This window comes from Diadema antillarum, unplaced genomic scaffold (genome assembly GCF_040938485.1).
Source record: "Diadema antillarum isolate AM-2024a unplaced genomic scaffold, OU_Dant_1.0 scf00000019, whole genome shotgun sequence".
Classification (NCBI taxonomy): Eukaryota; Metazoa; Echinodermata; class Echinoidea; order Diadematoida; family Diadematidae; genus Diadema; species Diadema antillarum.
Window position 1 is genome coordinate 2,860,252 of NW_027270908.1, and position 25,272 is coordinate 2,885,523.

General features: G+C 38.2%; 1 protein-coding gene across 1 annotated transcript; it reads right to left on the reverse strand.

Moving 5' to 3' along the window:
- LOC139728637 (mannose-1-phosphate guanylyltransferase regulatory subunit alpha-A-like) lies at positions 1-23,391 on the reverse strand. The gene is made up of 12 exons (XM_071639579.1): positions 23,352-23,391; positions 21,856-21,953; positions 20,166-20,269; positions 18,366-18,558; positions 17,673-17,732; positions 16,509-16,639; positions 14,978-15,106; positions 13,460-13,607; positions 12,247-12,339; positions 10,898-11,069; positions 5,011-5,111; positions 1-130 (listed from the first exon to the last, which is right to left on the reverse strand). Exons 1-11 carry the CDS (start codon positions 23,389-23,391, stop codon positions 5,011-5,013), a joined length of 1,269 nt encoding a protein of 422 aa, XP_071495680.1. The 3' UTR covers positions 1-130.
- Positions 23,392-25,272: the final 1,881 nt, after the last annotated feature.

Genomic DNA, 25,272 nt, shown 5'->3' on the forward strand with positions numbered 1-25,272 from the left:
GAGCCTGGACTCCACTTCTTGGGTCCTCCCTACAGGAGGATCTGGTTCCTGAAGCTGGACGTGAGCTGCTTGTCCGGCAGCAAGATGGCGTTCAGGACCATGACTTCCGGCGGTATACTCACATTGGTCCCTGTGGAATGGGAAAAATGTGAAGATTCATCAATCAGACCCACCTCTCTCTACTTGCCCTGGGCTACTAAAACCCACTCTTGGGCATGTAAATGTGAGTACGCATTTGCCTGTAATAAGTTCAGGACCCTTGCCCAAATACCCATTTGGTGAGGGAAAGAAATAATTTTGTGAGGCCTTGCATAATTTGAACTGCATAACAGGTGCATTAATATGTGATTCTGTCCATACTAAATCACAAACATCCAAACATAGATAGGTTGAATGGTCAGGGGGCTGGCCTCCTGGATCAATTTATTTAATCCATGGAGTCCTGATTGGGGAATTTTGCTGCAAAATTCATCATCTTGTCATCATTACAGAGACATTTCTGAATTTCACTGCCTTTCTCTAATATGCAAAGTGTATCGAAATCACAAGACAGATGAAATGCACCTTACCCTATAGACTGATCTGCATGTTTCCCATGACATATTTTGTTAATCAAATTAGTGACATGGCAACATGCACATTATGCTCAGTCAAGGGAAAAGTGCATCCAGATGTCTTTTGTCAATCATATAAGTACTATAGCAATGATTGACAGATGCTGTCACTGGCAAAATCTTGGTTTGGGAAGTTTTGTATGGACGTATCCAAATAATCTGAATAAAAAACAGTAAAAAAATTATTATAAATAACATATATAACACATTAAGATATTCTTTCGGCCACATACTGTAGGTGATGTTGAGGGGATCATGAATCAATATAAGTCAACATGCATTCACACTCCACAGTTTTGTCTAAGAAGGCATCAATATTGAAACATGCTTTAAAAGTTAGGGTGGGTTAGTGCCAGCATGATATGAACAAGAAGCACAGACAGGTGAAAAGGTCACTCCACTAAAGGTGATGTTAATATGAAAATGGAAAAAAAACAACAACAAGGTAATTAAGATGAAGGACTATAAGCAAACTCTTCAGATTCATTGCGAAATGAACATGAGCATAGCAAAGCTGCACATACGTGTAATATGATCTTTACACAGACCATGTACATGTATGTATGCAAACTAAATAAGCATTGTCACATTTTCTTTCCCAGACATGACTAGGAACCACATCAGGGCAATAACCCCCAGAGGACAATTACCCCCGGCTAAATACTGGCTTGTGATAAGGTTAGAGTAAAGATTAGGGTTAGGATAAAGTTAAGGGATATAGTTTGGCTTAGGGTTGGGATTGGGTTGGGATTAGGTTCAGGATTAGGATTAGGGTCAGTGTCAGGGGAAGGGACTAGGGTAATTGTCCACAGGGTAATTGTGACCGTGCATCACAAAAACGAACAAAAAGTCGCACACACTGATTTTGCGTGAGGACTGAAAATAAGTGAAATGGGTCAACCTAACCCATCTTGACTTTTTCATATTTTCTGAAAGAGCAAGTCTTCTTTTACATTATGCTAAAATTTGGGATCATAAAACGGGCGGGAAAGTGTGTTTTTTAGCAGTTTATCTCGAACATTTTTGGTGATTAGGTGTGTCTTTAGAGTCCCTTTTTTCATTTCTGAAAAACCTTGTACACACTCTTCACTTTCAACTCTAATAACTTTTGAAAGGATAGTGCTACTGCTTTGAAAGTTGGCATTAATTATGGACAGAATGTGTTAATGAGGCATGCTAAATTTCAGTTTAATTTGATAATCCCTTCATTGTTGTTACTCGGGTGGTTTACTTCCTGTTTTTTGTCCCATTCATCGCACAGCCAGCACGGTTTGGTAAAGATTAAGCGCTTAAGTAGACACCGTACTTCAGAGCCTCTTTTCTCAGTTCACACTTTTCCTGAGTTTGTGCTTTCTTTCCAATATCTAGATAGGTTAGGAGAGTCCATTTGATTTGAGTTATACATCATTTTAAAGCTTAAAGTCTGCTCTTTCAGAATATGGTCTTAACTAAAAATTCATGTCTGGCGACTTTTTGTTTGTTTTGTGGTGCAGGGTCACAATTGCCCTAGACCCCTAGAAACATAGATTTCTAATCACCAAGACAGTTCAACAGCACAAAAGCACCAGAAACAGCAAAGGAAAAAACCAGCTTCTGACATTCACTTGAGTGAAGTTGTATGGTAGAAAGATGAACACAAAGCCACATTTGCACCCATGATGTGATTGGCCAAGACAAGCTAAAGAGGTGCTTGTGTACTGTAATATTGCAGTAATAACATTTTTTTTTCAATAATGACACTATACATGTTAACTTGGCCATCAAATACAGAAAACCATGGCGCATTACAAACATTCTTTCTGTTACATAGAAAATGTGATGTTGAAAGTTTTGCCATCAGAAAGTTCCAAGTGATTCTGATCAAATTTGTACCAAAGATGATAGTTGCTACTTCACCTGTAGTCATTGCTACAAAGTCTTTACCCCTCTATGCTCCAATGTGCATCACAGGTAGTACAGGAAAAGACCACTCACTTTGTAGCAGCCATGTATTTTTGTCAATCTTATAAAGCTTGCAATGTAAAGTACAACACAACAAAATAATACAAATAAGATTGTGATATATCTACAGGTACAATGTATATGAAATGTCCCATGACTCTATACAAAGAGAAAGTTTGAACAGCTAGGTATTTCGTAAACATGACACGCAAGCTCCTAATAAAAAAAAAAAGGGAAACAAATTACCAAAAGCTTTGTGACTTTGACATAAAAATACTGGCAAAATTATGATTTGATGAAAACTGCTGACTATTATAAAGTTACTATTCTAGGGCTTTGAAAAAAGAATAAAGTATTAGTTGCTGAACAAGGACATTAATACATGTATGCTCTCCTCTAAAACACACATCACAATGTTGCACTTTTCTTTATGTATGTACAAAGCAAAGTCCTTAGAGCTAGCATTGAATTAACAAGATATGAAACTTAATACAACACAACTTGAGTCAAACTGAAACAAAAAAACCAAAGCAAACATTTGCATGCAAAACAATTACAATCTAAAAACAATGACCAACTGATACTGATACAATATATACTCGGAAATAAAATCTATAAAAACACACAAAAACGTAGCGACTGTACTGAAAACAAATCTTGTAACAAATCTTTTGATACAGCATCCACAGAGACATGCATCGGCAGAAGGGATGTAGGATCTGGAGTGGGCTCTTGCTGTTGATTTATTTTACTCATTTTCTTCCTTTTAATATATACATACAAAGAGTCCCCTGAGATTTCATTTTAAATACTGTTTTCCAAGTTTATGAAATACTGAGTATGTGGGGAAAGTTGGTTGCAAAATAACCCTGATTCGTCTTTATTATGTGCAAGATGGTTACCTTGTTTGGCTTCAACTCTAACATTCTTCAAATCATCACCCACAAACTTGAAATTTCTCCCAACCCTCTGGACCAATCACAACACCACCGTGGCAATTCCTTTTCAAATTGATGGACTTGCTATTTTTCAACAGATGAGTTTAAAACAGTGTTTCATAAATAGGAATGGTTTTTGTTTTGCTTTTGTATTTTTTCTTCTTTTTGATATAAGTGTTTCTCTTTCTTTTTACTTTTCCTGGAGCAGTCCAAGTGGCAAACCATTTTCAACATTTTCAGTGATGTTTGAATTATCGCACAAGTGCGTAAAATTGTCGGTGTGTGTGTCTTGTGTGCATTTGAGTGTGTGTGTGTGTGGGGGGGGGGGGGGGGGTGAGGGGGAATGGTAGATGGGGAAACTTGGGTCCCTGACTATGGGTCATAAGTCCTCCTCTCAGTTTCTGTTGCTGTACCATGGTGTCGTCACAGAGACTATTTTTCTCATTTGATATCTTTCACCTTGTTTGTTCATAATAATGCAATCATGTAATGACAGGTAACAGTCTGAAATACAGCAGTTGTGACATTGGAAATAAACTGGGGGAGGTTGGGGTCCCAAACAGACATGGGTTGATTGCATACTATTAAAGCTTAAGACATTAATGGTCATGGCGGCAAATTTGTGGCATCAATACACGCAAATTCTTTAGAAGAGAAAGATAACTATTGCAAGAAGAGTTAAATGACAGCTCAAAAGCCAGATATATCCAAATATCAAATTCATATGACCTGATGAAGTTTTAGCCAATGAGATCTAGACAATTTTAGTAGAGCAAGATAGGAAGATACCAAATGACTATGAATGGTCAAAGGTGATGTATAAATGCTTTAATTTGTTGCTATTAAACTTCTGCCACAGTTGAGGTATCATGCTGTTCTAATACCAAACCCCCACTGCAGATAAAATTTTGTCAGAAATGAAGATGGATGTTGTAAAAGGCTTACTAACTTGAAATAAAAGACTGATGTAGATGCAATGTATGCTTGAAAAACTTTGCATTTTGGTGTATTTAGCAGCCCAGAAGGTGGATACTGTAAGAGGCTGTTAAGTTATTAGCACCAAGTAAAAAAACTGATGTAGATGTAATGTATGTTTGCAAAACTTTGCATAATATGTTTAGCATGTTTAGTAGCCCAGAAGATGGATATTGTAAGAGGCTATGATACTAACTTCAAGTAAAGGACTAATGTAGATTCAATGTATGCTTGCAAAACTTTGCATTTTGGTGTGTTAAGTACCCAAGAAGGTGGATACTGTAAAAGGCTTTGATACGAACTGCAATTACTAATGTAGATGTAATGTAGTATGCTTGCCAAACTTTGCATTTTGGTGTTTAGTTGCCCAGAAGGTGGTATTAACTAACATAGAGTATCAGACTGATGAAAGTGTAATGTATGCTTGCTAAACTTTGCATTTTGGTGTGTTTAGTAGCCCAGAGGACCCAGTTGGACCAGGGATCAGGGCAGGATGGAGGAGGGTTGCTAGGATACTGTCACCAGGCAACGAGGCATCATACCTAGAGTAGGATCTGGTTTTTGATGCTGTAACCCAGCTCTTTGTGCGGCAGGACTATGGAGTTGAGGATGACGATTTCTGGCGGGATGACCACGTTCCCACCTACACACGGGTTAGTCATAGGTTAGTCAGGAGATCTTATAGTCACACATTTCATGAGACAGATACTGCATGTGATCCCATAAATTTGGGAACCCTTTGATGAATATACACACTGAAATCTTCAATCATCCCAAGACAGATACATGACAAAGCATAGTGATAATCCTACAATATGACCACTTTTCTGGAAAGCTTCATAATAATAATGATGAATGACCATGATACATATTTCTCAATAAAATTGTAGGGTGAGAATAACATACTCTCTAATTTGCATATATTGGAATGTGGAACAAAGCATTTAAGCTATCACCCTGTACACACAATGTACATCTTTGATATCAGAAACACTTATTGTATAATATATTAAGAAGCATTGTTTCAGAGAAAGAAAAAAAAAAAAAGAAATTTACATGACAAATCTTTGACAGGCCGTTTTCCGTCTGATAATCAAGGTATTGATAACTTTGACATGACTGTGTTGAACACGCTTGAAATAATTGATTTTGTTTTGTTTTAGAACCACAATACAGAGAAGACTATTGCTGCGAACTCTAGCCAATTGCACTATGGAGAAAGAATGGCAAAATGTAAATGTTACTTCATTCAAAGGATAAAATAAACAAGGGCGTATCATACTTGTCCATATGCTTTGCAGGGGAAAAAGGGCAGAGTAAAAGTGTGAATTGTATCTGAAAAAAAAAGATAATGCACAGTAAACCAACAACCCAGCATCAATAGTGAGTGAGAGAGTTGCTTTTAATAGTAGCAAAAATAAATGAGCGAGGATTAAATATCAACTAAGACATTGCTCAGTGGGTCTAGTAAGTCTATAGATAGTATTAGATGACCACTACCGTATGCCCCCCCAAAAAATTTACAATGGGACCTTCTGCAATGATAACTTTAAAAATAGTGAATCAATCCAAATACAATTTCAGGGTATGAAACTATAACTCATTGCCCACATCTTACAGAAAACCCCATTCAATTGATTTAGTGGTTAAAGTGAAATGAGGAATTTTGTAGAGCATGTCAGGAATCTCTTCCCTCCCAGTTCTGTCCATTGTGTTCACAGTCCAAGAGCATCCAAGTGCTAAACTTGGAAGAATCAGACTCATGACATGCTTTACAACAAGCCACATTTCTCTGTGACCGCGTAACCAAATTGAATGAGGTTTTCTGCAAAATAGAGCTAAGATGTTATATCTTAAAACCCTGAAGTAGCATTTAGACAGTTTAATCATATTGGGAGTTTTCAATGCGAAAATCTGATTGTAATTTTTTTGGGGACATACTGTACAGTGCATTCATCCCTAGATATTGAACAATGAAATATCAATCCCCACGATGTTTTCGTTTTTTTGAAAACCATGACGGCAAGCATCAGATCAGTGAAAGTCCAAGCAAAAACCAGGCAAATCAAAGGAAAATGAGACAGTTCATGGTTCCAGTTTGCACATGAGCAGAAAAAAAGGTAATTTACAGTGACAGACACATTGGCTTTAAATTCATTGAGATATTACCGTAAAGCATCTGTGATGTAATTTTAATCATTCCTGTAATTCTTATAAATGGTGCTTGCCAGTACATCTGCCTGACAGAAAGCCTGGTATTTGGCAATATTAACCCCCCCCCCCCCAAAAAAAAAAAAAAAAAAAAAAAAAAAAAAAGTTTGTTAATGCATTCAAAACAATACAATGAAATGGAAGCTCTCCCACATGTTAATATGGACCATCCTGGTCACCTGACCAACGAAAGTTCATCCTTCGAACATGATTGATGAATTCCATCAAATTGTTATGTCGGGCAAGCTATTGCATTCTGTCAATTTGAAACGAGTGATGTGCCTGACCAACTGAAGAAAAGAAAGGTCATTCATACCCATGTGTACACACACTAACTCTGAAATGGCTTATAGTGACAGCTTAAATGCTGGAACTTGATGACCTCTGTCACCCTAGGACAGGTAAAATTTGTCCTGTTTAATCATCAGAGTGTAATATCTCTTCTGTTGCATAGTTCATCATTTGTGTTGTCAAAGAGATTACTAAATTTGATTAATTTTGCAGGCATAAATATTTACTTCCTCTACTTTGGCAGATGATTACAAAGATTGTCCGAGGTACTGGTGTACAGTATTTATCTCCAGAAAAGTAGCAAAGATTTGTTTGTTTCTTTCTTTCTTTCTTTTTCTTCCCTGCCTTGTAAAAGTTGTGATACGACTTGTACAAAGCAGCTGATAGGCATTAAACTATCAATGTTTGCAATGCTATAGAGTGGATCCCAGGTACAAGTGTATCTAGATTAACTGTCAGGATATCAGTTATGCTCAAGTCCTACTGTAGTAATCAACGATCTTGCAGGTTTTAATACATTCTCCTCTAAAATCTGGTTCTCAAGCCGCCCATAGTCTTAAAACCCAATCACCAGATTAGATTTCAGTACTTTTATTTAACCATCATTAAACCATGGTTACACAAGAAGAAGATATGTATAGATGTAAGTGGTGTTTTCGTGATAGATAGCATTTGCTTGGCTCAGTGTTAGCTTTACACTCCAGACATTTAACAGGTATGCTGCTCTCTCCCTAATTCAAAGGCACTTTCTTAATAGAAATGTAGTCAAAAACTAGCATGAGACAAATCTGATACTAGCCAAAATTCAGACCCAGCCAACACTAGACATGACAGTGATAACAGTGCTCACGCACACATATTGTGATTGATCAAAATATGAAATGTAAACAGGAATATTCAGTAAGTTTGAATACTGGCTTCACCCTTACTGTGTTTCACTTGCCGATTGGCACATAAGCCGGAGTGCTTCATCGGCACAGATGTCTAGAAACGTAATTCTCAATGAATGGAGATAATCTAATCCCCTAATCCCTATTGTGCCACCATGGCCTTCTCCTTGGACCAAGGCACATTGCCACGGTTGAGTGGGCACAGCTTCCTGTACAACTAGGTTAAATTCAGTTTGGAGAAATTATACAATGCTAATGTACAGGCTTTGCAATAAAGCATAGTGCCTCAGCACATATATGTACAGGGGTTAAACCATCCATTGCAAAGAAGAAGTGGGCTTTTAATATACTTCTTCAGAAACTTTGTACAGAGTTATTATTTTCAGTTTTTATTTAAGATCTCTTTGATTACCCACTCTCTTAACCCTAACTAGGCTGGGGGGGGGGCCTCCGAGGCCCCCCCTCGACGTTTCGCGCGATGTATCGCTATCGCGAGAAGCTATCACCGCGACGTTTCATGACTTTTTTCTTTCGAGTCTCCCGCATCTTTTGACACCAAATTTGCGATGCCCGGGTGCGCGGTTCCGAAGTTGCGCATAAATATGCACGTGCATGTCAGACCAAAAATTGCTCAAAAACGTGAATTTGTGTACAATTTCAATGCAAACTGTGTTTACAGGCAAATTACATAAAAGCATGATTATTTTGAGGGTTTATCAATTAAAATCAATAAATAACGCATTTTCTTGTTCAGAACAATGTCACAGACAAATTTCATCGAAAAAACAATGAAAACATAAAGTCAAAAAAACAAAGAAATACATAAGAAATTCAAAAAACAATAAAATACTTACGAAATTTTTTCTGATTGTGCAATTTTTTCTCTCACATTTGCTAAGGACACTAAAAGGAATATTTACACCAAAAATGTGCCTGTTTTGAGCTTTATTTAGTGATTTATACCATATTGTCTGATTTCATGCACCATTATGCATAAATTAGCATAATTTAGTGTAAATGATGATTTTTGAACAAATTAACTTCATGGTACTTTAGATTACATCATAGGCAATGCGTGCGCCAATTTTCGTCGCGATCGCGTGGTCGACGGCCGAGATCAAGAGGGGGGCCTGGGAGGCCCCCCCCCGGCTCTGTCATCTTCCTAAATAGCCCGGCCTAGTTAGGGTTAAGTCATTCTTGCATTGGGCCAAAGCACTTCGGCCACCATACACTTTACACCTCGCAGTAAATGACTACCACACTATCAACACATTGACGCGATTTATTGGCTAGATAGTACATTTTGGCTAAGATGCTGAAGAATTTTTCAGTTTGTTTCTTTTGTAATATTTGTTTGCAATCCAGCTATACAGGTGTATCATAAACTTGCACACTCGATCATGAATTGGGTCATACATAATATGAAGGCATGAGAATGAATGATAGTAGAGTATCATGAGAAGCAAATGGTACCATGACAGATGAGAACTCTATTTATCTAAGGAACAAAAATATCTTCTTCTGAATATTGCCACAACCATGATAAGAGATGTGTATGTCTGGAGAAACCATCACTATAGTATACAAAAATGCTGTTTTCTCCTATGTTTTAATCAATCATATCAACAACAACAACAAAATACTTTTCTTAGAACTAGTAAAATATCACAGGCCCAGTGGGGTCCAGGCAAAGCTTCCACGGGATAGGTGAACATCACGATGTCATGTTTTATGATTCACATATACTTCAAACTGCTTATATACATGTAGGTCCCTATGACAAGGTGTGTATAACACACAATACATCAGATATACACTGTAGCAGCCATGCCATACCACTCTCTGATGTATAATGTAATACTATTCCACCATTTTGACTGCTGCTGCATGAATTGTAATGTTGAAACTTTTAGGCGAGTCTTTTTTTTGTCACTCTGGCACAATTTCAAAGAACGTCACTTTCTGGTCAGTTTTCCTCTGTTTGCATTTGTTACTTATCCATCATGTCAAAGGTGAGAGTATTTCTGTAAATATCAAATATTTCCCAGACATACACATATCTGCATAATAATACTTTAATACTCTTGCACAAGTTCAGTCAAGTGTAAAATTGGCAAAAACTTCCACACCACAAAATTTTCCATATTTACAGTATTTGAAATAATGATTAACCCAAGCAGGCTCAGCCATGAGGAAACTGCAGGCTGGTATAAAGGAAAACATGTGATATGACAGAATGAAATCGTATTCAGTGGGTTAAATAGAAATGAAATGACTACTGCATGATCATTCAGCGCCATACAGAAGCAAGATTCTCATGAGCATCCCAGAGATATATGAAACCATGATAGAATCTCAGCATTTATGAATCACCCAGTATTAGAAACTCTTTGCAAGCCCACAGGATGTAGAAAGGAAAGCTTCGCTTTGGAGGGATTAGTGTGCACAATCAGGTTGTGTTGCTTGGAAATGTTCAGAGAATTATGCTTTCAGTGAATGAGAGGGGAAAGGAGGTAGGAATTTTCAAAAACATCTGTTTTATAGTCACAGTGAGTACGACATAAAGATATACCTAACATCTACCTGGTGAGAGAATTTCATTTTATTTTTCTCTCTTGCTGGTTATGCCATACCCTAATTTCTAGAACCCCATTCTATCCTGTTGGCTAGTGAATGAAGGTAAAAAGCACCAATACTGGCTTGAGACTATGTGTGCATACAGGGGCCAACAAATACACATAATCTAGGCATGTGAAAATATAGTAGCAGCATAATCCACTTTACAAATCTAATTGCAGAAGTATTGCTTTAAGGCCACTTTCTTTCCTTATTAAACCTTGTTTGTTTACATGCTTACAGGACTTCTTCATAACTTATGGTTTTCACACATACTTCTCCTTTCAATGTGTTTCCTGTGATCTTTTAAAAACTACGCTGTTTTTTTTTTTTAATTATTATTTTTTAGGAATATATAACTCGTCTACATGAGCACGCATGCACATGTTTCTATCTTACCAGATACAAGGATAACACTTACCCAGAATGGTTATGGAAGGGTTGAGTTTGCCTTCCTCGTTGAACAGCGTGCCGCTGTCGATCTTGGCATGGTCCAAGTTTGGGTTGGGGTCGTTTGGAGTGCCCTCCACCCTAGACCAGGCCCCAACCATGCTGTTCCAGCCAATGATGCTGTGAAGAATACAGCAGTGGTCCTGGAACCGGGAAAGAAGAACAAGAGTAACAATTTCTGCATGCCAACGATATAAGACAAATACTTTTTTGATAGATTAACATTTGTCATGGCCTGTAAGTTTGGGGCACATATTTTGGTGATTGTCTGTGCAATGCACTATGTGACTTCTTTTGATCTAATATAAACCTGTGAAGATTTCCTCATTTTTTTACAAAGTTCACCCCAGAAATTTGGCAAGTATAGTTGGTGGATGTTTCCAATTGAATACCACAAGCCAAAGCTGCTTCATTGTTTTCAAGTCAAAACTATCAAGTTTACACAAACATTTTGAGAATCCTTCAATTATGCGATTCCTATTTCCCTGTAAATTTACATACACATTCAAGTCACCTCATTTTCATCCATTAGACTTGCCGTAAATTGAGTACTAGATCTCCACACGTAACAAGCAGTATTGAGCATGTGTTGTGTTACTATAACTATCAAAACTAATGTACATGTGTCCATACATATCTGGTCAGAAAATGCACTAAGAAAAAAAATACACTGTACAAGCTAAAATTTTTGCATACACATATTTCCATGAATTGCTCCTTGTCACATTTTCTTGTGTTGTTAATTTCACAGTTGCAAAGGTCCAGTAACCATTACTTCACCTTTCAAGAAATAAATCTACAGTAATGAGCAACAAGCAACTATACTCTTTAATACCAAATGTTTTCAATCGGTGATTTCCTGTACATAAACAAGTAGCGTGTTCTGCATATGAATTATTGTACTAGCATGATGCTGTCAATAATGCTACTATGCTGTCATGGCCCACACAGTGCGTTGGACCCACATAGCTAGTAGTTGTGTGTGATGCAGTACTGGCATGGCATACCGGGAAATTGTTACCGGCATTGTTATTTCACAGTTTAAAGGCATTTAATGAATTTCACAAAAAATAAAACCAAAACTTTCAGCTCATAAAGTATAAGGCGTATCTGGTAAATTGGCAGCGAGACAGACGCGGTGCAAATTTCGTTCAATTTCCGACATCAAAAGACACCCAGCGATGCTTGGCGACGGTGTACAATCACGAGTTTAGACAGCGTGTCGGCGGGTGTCACCGAGTGCCACAAAGCGTCGGCAACTCAGGTCAAAGGAAGCAAACAGTTGCAACAGTCCAGTATGAAAGTAGTGTAATTTCTAACCTGTAATGTAGCACCCTCCAGGATAATTGACTCTCGTACCCTGACACCAGCTCCGATGGTAACATTCGGTCCTACCGTCACATTGGGACCCAACTAGGAGAGACAAAATCCAAACAAACCTCGAGGGTGTGGGTAACAGGATTTACCAGTAGATATGCTTCTAGCATACCATCTCTACATGCAAAAGACTAGAAGTAAGAGTTCTTTGTTAGCTTGTACCATGTGCCAGCAATGTAGCCTCAGAAAGTAAATTTACTGAGTAAATTGCAAACGATGAGTAGCTTGATTTCAAAGTTTGCATAGCCAATGGCATAACAAAAGAAAAGCTGGGGGAAAATACTGTCTCACAAGGAACATACATATTGTACAGTATGTCCCCCAAAAATATTACAATCAGATTTTGCACTGATATCACCCAATATGATTAAACTGTCTAAATGCTACTTCAGGGTCTTAAAATATAACATCTTAGCTCTATTTTGCAGAAAATCCCATTCAATTTGGTTAAGCGGTCACAGAGAAATGTGGATTGTTGTAAAGCATGTCATGAGTCTGATTCTTCCAAGTGTAGCACTTCGATGCTCTTGTGTGTGAATACAACAGACAGAACTTGGAGGGAAGAGATTCCTGACATCCTCTACAAAATTCCTTATTTCTCTTTGACCACTGCAGCAAATCGAATGGGGTTTTCTCTAATATGTGGGCAATGAGTTATAGTTTCATACTCAGAATTTGTATTTAGATTGATTCACTATTTTTAAAGATATCGTTGCGGAAGGTCCCGTTGTAATTTTTTTTTTTTTGACATACGGTATAACTCCCTGAGGACTGTCCATTACAATAGTCAAGGCAGTACCAGTATGTTACATCATGTGGTCTACATAAATACACTACATTTCATTCTAATCCTGTTGGCAGCCAATCAAACACTGGAATCATATTACCGGATGTGACGTCTTTGCTCGCAATATAACGACTTTGAACCTGACTGCACTAGTCATGTGATTGTATTATGACCAATTGCCTACCAGTATTTATTTATGTAAAGCAATTAATATCAAGATATCTCATCCACAGACATTCTGTATCATCACGTTTACTGGGTGTCCATTCTTCAACTTGATTAATTTCTTCAAGTCGTCTTTACATCTTTGCCGGAGAAGAGCGATATGAATATTGAATGTGCGCATAATGTGTAGTTTGTTCAACTCACTGTGGATGATGGATCCACGCTTGCTGTGGGGTGAATGTAGACGTCACCTCGTATTTCCGGACCGGTCTCCAAATCATTCTTTGCCAGCCGATCTGCATGTGTCTCGTGGTAGAGGCTTAGGTAGAGCCTGTTGGCATAGATTGCTGACCTAGACAGGCAAGACAGGTGATTGTCAATCATACTTTATTCTAACACACATGTTCAGCTTCATAGAATAACATAACATAGTCCATGCCGATTCTTGAAAATAATACGTAAATGGCAATCATTTTTCCTGAAAGGCAGAGAGTGAGGCAATTGTACGGAGTTGTACACAAAAGCGATCGGCTGACATTGTCGACAGTAAACAAGTGAATGAATATGCACAGCAAATGTCTGTATACTGTGATGTCAGAGGCATGCAACGGTACAAAACTTTGAGTTGGTTATGACCCTATCATGGGAGTAAATGTAAATGGGTGACATCAGAGTGCAATATCCACAATTATAAAATGGGTTCAAGAATGTAGCCAATAGGAAGCGCTGAAATGAGTCACGTGTGCTTTGGTTACTCAGTCCCATTGCACTGCGTGTTAAATCCTATTGCCAATCGTCTGTGCGCGCGGTGGCTCCTTTGAATTGCATGCATACGCGCTGTCGTCAATCCTGTAAACAACTTCTAGTTCGGACTGCCGGCCGGCGCGGCCAGCCTTTCTTCCCTTGTGCATAACATGTGTGGCGTACGTATCATACATACAGTGTACAGTAGACCAAGCGTTGTGGGACCGGACGCGTACATGGAGTCACTTTGAAGGGCAAATCCAACGATTTAGCAAGTCAATTCTCACGCCGTTTTCAGAGTATGTTGTCTAGTAGGCCTATATGAGGAGTCTATATCAAGTCTTTAAGGTAAAGGGTGCATATTCTATGTGAAATAAGTAAGTTTTCATGCGGGAACTTAAGTGTCCGGAAACCCAACCCCCCATCATACTTATACTGTATGTGCGGTATTTCTGAGTGCGACGTGCGTAAATGTTTGGGACGAACATCTTCGGACGTCTTGACCCACAAAGGTACGTGAAAAACGCTGAAAAATGCTGTTAGTTTTCGAATTTTCGACCCATTTTATAAAACAAATGATGCACAGGATTATTTCGTGGCGTTAGTGGAGGCGTATAGTGCACTCGAGGGTATTTACAATTGTGAAACATGCACGAGGCGAAGCCGAGTGCATGTTGCACAATTGTAAATACCCTCGAGTGCACTATACGCCTCCACTAACGCACTCTATCCTGTGCATCATTTGTATACTGATCAACTAAAATTGCACACTGACCAGCAATAGTGTGCAATGGTACTTTACCTGCATGTCACATGATGAGCAGTCAATTAATCAGATAGCTCAAATCTTTTTAGTTGTTGTATAATCTGGAGCAGTACATTATTCTGGTCTTCTTTACGATGTCATCTGTCACACAAAGAATTTTTCTTTCCAGAAATATTCCATATTATTTATAATTATAACAAGTCTTGTCTTACCCTGCTGATTTTATCTGGCTCCAGAAATTGTTGGTCTTGAAGGTGAAGAGTTGCCCTGTGCTGGCCAGGGGTGCAAGAATGTCTTGCTCCAGTCTTATTGTGTCCTTGGATGGGAAGAGGGGATCCCCACTGTAGGAGAAAGACAAAATATACCTGGTAGACACACACCTACAATCCTTTATCAGTACAGCACATATTATGGGTGGGTTTGTGTGGATGTGTGTGCACGTGCTTCAATCATCGAAACATATTGATTTCTACTTTTACTGTACACAAATACTACACAGAAAGGACAGCTTTGTTACAATTGTGACCACACTATACAATTTTGTCACTCTATACAGTTATCCCAGTTTGAGTTACTGTCTCACGTATCATGTGAATGGAATGTAATAAGTACTATTGAATGTGTGTGTGGGCGTAGTGTTGTATGTGTGTGCATGTTTTGTACATTGTTACACCATAGCATATTTGTATCATGCTTGTGAAAAATAACAAATTAGCACTACTAGAGGTTATCAAAGCAACTTTTGAACACCTTTCAGAAAAAGAAAAAAAAAATCAGAAATCAGATGATAAAATGATTTCTTTGAAAGTAAACTATACATTCATTATTTGCCATACAAATCCCAAACAATATAAGGCAAAAAAAAAAAAAAACAATACACAAACACATTCATAACTTACAAAATACAATGAGCAGAACATTTGTGAAGGACTGAGAGGCATGTCTTGTCATGAAGTAGGTGTCTATCTTTTATTTTGATATGATACTCCCTTTAATGAACCGATTGTTTCTATTCATCGATTTCATTTACTTTTTTTCTTGTCACATATGTAAGATAAGCCACAAAAATTCTGAAGTAGGCAGAGTACCCAACATCTCTGCTCTGAGAGTCATGTCACTTCTGGCTCTGAAGCGACTTACGTGTATTATCGTCAGTCCTGTGTTACCTGCTGACCTGCTACATTAGTGGAGATAGGCCTGCGAGACAAATTGCCTGCAGAGAATTGATTCATCTACAATTGGTGTCAGACTCCATTCTCATGTCTGTGGACATTGCTACACAAATGTCAGAGTGGTGATGGGCTGGATTCCTAGCTGGATATTATTTGCTGGATTATTATTCACACAGCGACTGGATGCGGATGTCATAACGTCTGGATTCTACACGTGTCACGGTGGATTTATACTTTGGATTACAGTAACCTGTGCCCATTAGTGAACATTAGTTTATGGCTTCTTTTGTGTGATCATTCTCAGCATGATTTTGGTCGTAAGAAAATCAAACATAAGAAATCTGTGCAAGTTCTCAAATGATAACAAAAATTATGTAATTGTAATCAGCACCACATTTATCATCAAGGTTGAAAGCAAAGTTTAAACACACAAGCAAAATTTGATCCTCTACCAATCAGAATGGAGCATTTTCATTCATTATTATTTTCCTTTTTTTCAATAGTAAATGCATGCAATCAAGAGCTTTCCAGGCACAAAGGCCCTGGCATTATTCCAGCAGAGAGTACTCACTTGTACACCTCATCCTGGTTTTGCTGGAAGGCCTTTCCAATGTGCTTAAAGATCTCTGGCTGCAGGATGTACAGTCCACAGTTGATGACGGAACTGACAAATGTCTGAGGTTTCTCAACATAATGCATCACCTGTTACAAAAAAAAAGAAAATTGTTGGGTAAACATTTGGCTTATTACAATGAGTGCAAGCACCACTTCTCCACAGTTCCATCAATGACGCCAATACATTCCTTTTCCTCTCAAATCATTAGTATTTTCTGTCTGTAATGCTTGTGAACAAATGAACAAATAGTAGAATTTGGTATTTAGCTGTATATCTCACATGGCAATATAATGAGTAACATTCACATACACTCGCATGATTCAGGGTTCATGTTTACTCACAGGAGTCATACTGTTGTTTTTATGCCTATTAATCTGTGAATATTACATTGCACTCACGAGACCATAGCCATTTTTTTTTTTGTTTCCCCATGCACCCCTTACTCACTCTAGTACACTGAAATTAGGAGCAAACTCAACAGCTTAGATGCTCAGAATAACCTCGAATGTGATGCATATCCATTGGTTGGATACCACATTCTTTTATCAGATTGACTTTTAGGAATCTAGGAATGGCTGTGAAGGAGTGTTGCTGTATTTCAGAGGTGTTTGTGTGGACACTGTGGCAGAGTGGATAGGACTCTCCGAGTTTTCACTGGAGGTCCTGAGTTCAAATCCCATCAAGTGCCTACGCTCATGGACAAGATTGTTTTTAATCATCATGTCCCTCTTGACCCAGGTGTATAAATGGTTACCTGGCAACACTACAGAAATGATAATGGAAGGACCCTTCGGAAGAGCAGTGGTAACTCTGAAAAGGCTACCCTGGATAATAAAGACTGTATCATTATCATCATCATCATCTGCATCATCATCACCTGCATCATCATCTTCATCATCATCATCATCATCATCATCATCTGCATCTGCATCATCATCATCTTCATCATAATCTTCATCATCATCATCATCATCATCACCATCATCATCATCTGCATCATCATCATCATCACCTGTATCATCATCATCATCATCATCATCATCACCATCATCATCATCATCATCATCAATGGTATTAATACTATCAATCGGTGTAATACATTGAAGATGAGCATCTTACCTCGTGCGTGTTTTCATTCTCCACCAAACAGCCATAGGACAAGCTCTGGTCTCTCGTGGCCTGGCACATGGAATGACGGAAAACAAGGAGAGACAGCGTAAAACATTTTCCAATTCAACAAAAACAGTATCATCAATGACTGGAATGAAATGATATGATCAGAGAAAATTTGTATACTGTGTTTCCACATGCAATATCAAACCTTTTGATAGCTGAAGTTACATCAAGCTTATCAAAAATCTGTGGTGATATACCCATGTACGCATGGAATGTTAGTTCCATGTCTAACCCTCAAATGCACATGCAAATCTCAAATATGTGCTGCTTGAACTCCCAAATCCACTGACCCTACCTACTAAAATATCAAAAATCCTTCATAAAATCCATAAAAATTGCCAGATCACTACAAAAATCTAATCATCTGTCACTTGTGTCATTCTCAACCTTCCCTGTAAGTTTAATCCAAATCCGTTTGCAACTTTTTGAGTTATTTTGCACATCGACAAACGGAAAAACAAACAAACAAACTAACAAACAAACCAACAAACCAACACCGGTGAAAACATACCCTCCTCCCTTGGCGGAGGCAACTACAAACAACAATACATTAACACATGTACACAAATCAACAATACTACACCCCTACCAGCCCCTCACCCCATCCCCCAGTAAACAGAAAGTACAGTGACCCACCTCTGTGGACAGCATGGTGTAGTGGACACCCTCAGCAACCTGCTCATGGAAGGCCCACATCTCAGCCAGGGGAAACTTGCAGCAGATGTCGCCATTGAAGACCAGGAACGCCTTGGGTTGGCCCGTCAGGATCTGGTCCCGAAAGTGGTAGAGTCCGCCTGCCGTTCCAAGGGCTGTGTACTCTTGAAGGTACCTAGTGAAGAAGATGCATAGCGAGAGAGGAAAAATCAGTATACAAATGACGCACAGGTCTGAGTGCGTCAGTCGGAATTGTGTGCATAAGGTAACTATGGAATGCTTAACCCACGAGGCGAAGCCGAGTGGGTTTAGGCTAAATTCCATAGTTACCGCATGCACACTATATTCCGACTGATGCACGAAAAGACATGTGCGTCATCTGTTTTATAGAATTGGTAATTTTCTTGCCAAAAACCCATTTTTCTATCGTGTTACCCGATGACAAATTTACTGGATGCACTTCCTTTTGGCTTGCCATAGACGCAGAGACTCCAACTCTCCCGTTTTCGACGGGAGATCTCCCGCCGAAAGCCCATTTTTGCAAAATCTCCCGTTCTCCCGTTTGAGATTTAATTTCTCCCGCCCTGGCTCTTTGTCTCCCGTTGGAAGGGATTTCTTACTTATTTCTATCGTATGTTGAAAAAATAAGCCTCAGATAGCACAAGAGAGCATCTAGAACCCTAGGAACTTAGCGCTTCGCACACATCAAGTTGGAGTCTCCCGTTTGCTAGGGGTTTCAGGCGGGAGAATCTCCAGATCAGAAGGTGCTTTGGGTTGGAGTCTCTGTAGACGAGAGCCCGGAAACCATGCATCAGAGCCCGAAAACCATGCATCAGTTTTTACTGGACGCATGGTTTCTCTTCAGAACCATGCATCAGTAAAAACTGATGCATGGTTGTTTTAGCCAATAGGCGTCTCGTACTGAGTGCGCGAACGCTTGCTTAGTGCACGAACCTTTGTTACAAGTACACATACTCTTGCTACAAGTGCGCGATAACATGTTTACCACTGTGACTCAGCGTGCAGCCAGTAAAAATCGACACATAGCTCTCGACCAATGAGATCGCAGGATTCTCGCTACCCATTTTATAAAAAGCATTAGCAATATTCAGCCTAAGATATTGTACAAGCATGTAAAATACTCTATCAGGGCAATTATCCCCTGGCTAAATACTGGTTAGTAGTGAGGCTAGAATAAAGATTAGGGTTAGGGTTAGGTTTAGGGTTAGAGTTTGGGTTAGGATTAGGATTGGGATTACGTTCAGAATTAAGATTAGGGTTAGGGTCAGGGGAAGGGTCCAGGGGGTAATTGCCCAGGGGGTAATTGCCCTAGAACCGTGAAATATCACATCCATACAGAAATGAAGTGTGTTTTATGTGGTTTAGCTGAAGGACTCAGCAAAAATGAGAGAACCAGATACTATAGTGTGGCTGCCCTGCCAGTTTGTCAAAGACTCAACACAGGGGAAAAGTGCCAGAGAAACACCTGCATACTTACTGGAAGTCATGAATAATGCATGAATGTGAGATTCCAGTAACCACCCATAGTAAAACTACTGGTATGCATGTACTCTAATTATACACTGGGTTATTGAAACAGATTCATGAATACTTGTTAGGATTATATAATCCCACTGAAATTTGGACATTAACCCGTTGAGGACGGGCTGATTTTGCTTCAACATTCATTTTCCATAGACACTTGCCTGAGTATACTCTGGACTCATCCTCAACATGTTGACAAAGTGTGTGCAATCCTCCTCAACACTTGCTTTCACTCACCTTACGTTGAATTTGAATTCCCGCTGTATTGAGGCGATGAATCTGTTGAGGGAATCTGTGGGCTGGTATGTCCCTATTAGCATGACTTCTTGTAGGTCTGGCAGCTGTAAAGGACAGTACATCACAAATGCAAAATTGCAAATAACATTTTAGCAGAGTAAACAGCTGCATATGATGGTGGTGTGGTAATCAGACTTGCAACATGTCAGAAGAAAAATATTCTGCCAATTATGTACAATATACACATACTCTATAAGCACTTTATTTTTTATAGTGAATTCACACACTTTTTTTTACACCCCATGTGAGCTGTTTAATATGTTTTTTATGACTTTATTGGGGATATTGTTTCATGGATACCGGGTAATACAATAATACAATAATATGCAACCCAATGACAAAAGAGCTGATTGTTTGGTTGAATTTATAAGAAAAGTGACACAGATTCTGCATTAGCATTCCCAGAACCTTTAATATCAGAACTTATTTGCCAATCACTTGAAATCTACATGATCAGAACTGCTGTTTCAAGGTCTTCATAACATGCCATTTCAGCTGAAATACTCTTGCAGCAACTTCCTTAATACAATTTTACTAGATATTACAGTACTATTTAAACCTTTTGCTAAAATGCTCCAGACATTATCGCCACCAATTCTGTTTAGATATGTGTAAACAAATAAAAATTCCTTTCACTGATGCTCTCCAAGAGAGAATAAAGTCTTTTTTACCCCTGTGCATATATTGCACCTGACGTTTCCAAATCAAAATCTGTGTGACTTTAAGCATTCAACTGAGAATGGATTAAAGGACAAGTTCACCTTCATAAACATAAGGATTGAGAAAATGCAACAATATTAGTAGAACACATCAGTGAAAGTTTGAGGAAAATTGGACAATCGATGCAAAAGTTATGAATTTTTTTAATTTTTGTGTTGGAACCGCTGGATGAGGAGACTACTACAGCTTGTGAGTCATATGCGTACAACAGTATAAAGAAAATATAAAAGAAAATTCAACATATTTTCACTTTTTTCGCATAATAAAAGAGCAATTGACTTGCCTCTTTCTAAAGGCAGGGGGAATAATATTACCCATAACATTTATCGGTAACGAGTCAGGGGAATGTGTACTTTTTTCAAAAGATGGAATTTTGTGAAATTCTCTTTATATTTTCCTTATATTGTTGTACGCATGTGACATCTAAGTTATTCATACACTGCAGTAGTCTTCTCATCCAGCGGGTACTGCACAAAAACTTCAAAAATTCATAACTTTTGAACGGATTGTCTGATTTTCCTCAAACTTTCAATGATGTGTTCTACTAATATTGCTACATTCTCTCAATCCTTATGTTTATGAAGGTGAACTTGTCCTTTAAGTTCTTGACTTTCGACAGACTGTCATTACATAATTGCTGGTATATATTGCTATCTGAGCACATGCAATTGAAAACTGCACAAATGCCAGGATAAGAATGGAAATTTCTCCCTTGGCCGATATGCAAAATGAATGAAAGACAAAGTGAAATATATATATATATATATATATATATATATATATATATATGTATATATATATTTCTAAGATATATATTTCTATATATATATATATATATATATATATATTTCTATATATATATATATATATATATATATATATATATATGCATACAAAAAGCATTTGTTACCTTGCTGCATGCCTCCAAGTGGTGGTATATAATGGGAAAACCAGCAACAGGAAACAATGGCTTCGGGAGTTCCAGTGATAGTGGCCGAAAGCGAGTACCTTTTATTAAATCAAATGCAAAGTGGGGGAATGAGATAAATGACTTACTGACAAGTAAACTGGTGAATCATACAGAAATCACATTTACACTTAAACAAAGCACCTGTGTATGTTTCAATTATTGTGGCTGAAGTGATATTATTGACAGATATCAGTTTCACTGATACAATTAGTGCAAACATGTTAAAATACTGCATTGTCTATGACATCAACAGTATCGTCTCAGAGTATGACATAGCATCTATGACATCTATGACAAGGAGTCCATGACATTAACTAAATTTAATTATGCAGGGAAAAGAACTTCATTGACACTAGATTTGATGCCATTCATGTTGATGGATTCGATTAAACGTGTTTATGCACTCAAAGTCAAACAGTATAATGTTATATGGTATAAAGTTTCGAAGTTACTAGGTCTAGTCAGTTTATCTGTATTGAAAGTGTACAGCGTGTGCACCTACAGCCATGGTGGCAGCAGTTTCTGAGATACATGTAGCTTCTGCGTTAAGCGCTATTTATATATTGCTTGCCACCCATGCCAAGATTTGCGAGATTCGCCATTGTTCAACATATATGTATGTGCATTGAATCTGTACTGTGCGTATGTGAACACAAATCTCTCACACAGCGTGAATATTGACTACCGCACTCGAATCGCGCTCGAATCATGGCACGAGCGCTAATCCATTCATATACTGTAGGTGTACGGCGGTACGTCGAAGCATGGGCATTCCATAGGCGGTCGAACGTTGGGCGCAGGCAATTGAACGGTGGGTGTCAGCAGTCGAATCATGCTCACTAAATTGCTTCCACAATTAAATCTCTTTATACCTCAATAAAAATGTTGCAAGTAGACTATATCTTTAGGTTGGTGATCAGTAAGTATACGCACATACTTTTAGTACTTACTTTATCTGCATCCGTGCATTTCTTATCAGCGTAGACCTGTAACAATTTTATCGCATAAAATCTAGGTGTCAGTTTTTGGCATGGGCGGTCAAAAAAGGGCAATATCAATATCAATATTAACATTACGGTTAGAAATAAAGGCCTCTCGTAAGAGTAGCCTGAATACTCCTGATTAAATCTAACTGTTTGTAAATTTATGCATATTACGTGCGTAGCCATTGAGTCTGTCGTTGCGGGTACTTTCTATTTGATTTGTCTAGTGATTAATAAATAATTCAGCGATCAGCCTTTAATAGACTTAGTGTCTTCAGCAGATCAGCAGGGCAGCGCAGATACTTTGCAGTTGTGTTGATGAATGATGTTGTATTGTCAACTGTCAATTGACTTGTAGGCAAGTACCGACAATAACAATACACAAGTTCTAATGTATGGGACTACAGTACACTATAGTTTTGCATAGTCGTAATGTATGCTTCTTTTGATTACCTTTTTGAGGTCCTCCAATAAGTATCACTGCTTTTAACATGATTGCAGCTCAGTTCAGAGGAATAATATTCTAGCTGACAGAAGTCGATGCTTGGCTCGGTGAGGTTCTTGAGATATCGAGTCCCTTTCCTTTCGTCGGTGTCGTAGCGTCTACTTCGACCCAACCAAAGCACACAAAAACCGTGTTGACGTGGACGAATTAGTCTTCCTCAAAGCCCGAATGATGATGAGCACACTGGTGGATCACGGTGTCGGCCCTGCTAAAAATATATGTAACAATTGAATGATACAGTCAAACCTGTCTATAGCGACCATCGTCTATAGCGGCCACCTACCGTATACGACGACTAAACACAATTCCCTCAAGAGAAAAAAAAAACACGTTCACCACCCTGTCTGTAGCGGTCACCTGTCCACAACGGCCACTTTTTCTCGTCTCCATTAATTGGGTGGCCGCTATAGACAGGTTTGACTATACTTGTATACTTTGCAACCCACTTTGCAGGAAAATAAAACGAACATACTAGTACGAAATGAAACTATTGAATAATATGTCAGTAAAACGAAAAGCTCATCCCATCATCAAAGCCAATATTTTTCACTACTTTCACCGGACTACATATAGGCCTACTATAATGGAAAGAGATCTTCTGTTTTGAACACAAATCATTCATAATGGACACAAAAATATTAAACTTACCAAATTTCTTAAAATTTAGGTCTATCTTCATTTTCTTACTGGTGAAATGCAGGCCTATCTACTATAGGCCTATAGGGCGTATATTAATATTTATGTAGTCCGTCAGAATAGTTGATATGTCATAGTTCAGAGACAGGTTCTATCAACAGCTCCTCATGAATGTGAAAATGTTCATCCAGTCATTCTGGCTAACAGCTTCGTTTTTAAGTCAATGTCGACATTTGTTGTGCTGACGTACCACCAGTTCCCAGCTATTGATAATCTAAAGACAGATTTCACTAAATATGTATCTGTTTTCAGCAAACACACACAGGCCTATACACAAAAAGGCTAGTAAAACACATAGGGGCCTACTGAAAGTTTGATGAATATCTCTCAGGCATATTTGCAAAGTAATGATTTTCATTTATGTATTTATTTATTTATCTATCTATTCATTTATCTATTCATTCATTCATTCATTTATGTATTTATGTATTCATTTATTTATTTATTTATTTATTTATTTATTCATTTATTCATTCATTCATTCGTTCATTCATTCATTCATTCATTCATTCATTTATGTTTGTATTTTTTTTTTTTTTTCATTCCACGTACCAACCTCGACGGTAATTCTGCAATTCTATGTCATGGTATATTTCAAAGGAAGTTTTTAAAAAGATATTTTACAGGGCCTGTGACCAAAACAACAATGTACTCTTTTTTATTTGAATTTTATGGTGTTCTTCAAAAGTACTGTACACAGTATAGGTCCATGCGCCAAATATGAGTGAAGACTGATGTTGTGTGCGTGGTGGTTGTTGTTGCTGTTGCTGATATGGGTTTACCCCTTTTTTCATCCACAGTTTAATGTTAATGCCCAAATAGGGCCCTTGGCTACAATACAATTTTTTTTTTCTCGGCGTTGACAAATCCCGGACACAATGCATGTATTAAAATGAAAACAAACGAGCATTATCAGTACTACTCAATAGTAAATTATATATGAATACAAATAAAAAACGACTGTTCATGATTCTAAGCACAACCGACGATGCGGCAGCTGCAGCATGATGCATACTGTCCATATATGCAGCTAAAGCTCAGCGCGGCGTGCTGGACGTACGTAGATCACCTGTGTAACGCCTAGCGGCAGTAAGGCTCAGTTAAGTGGCAAATTTGCATCGACAATCCAACGTTTTTCTCCATTCTGTTCCGAGAAAAGTACTTAGTCATCTC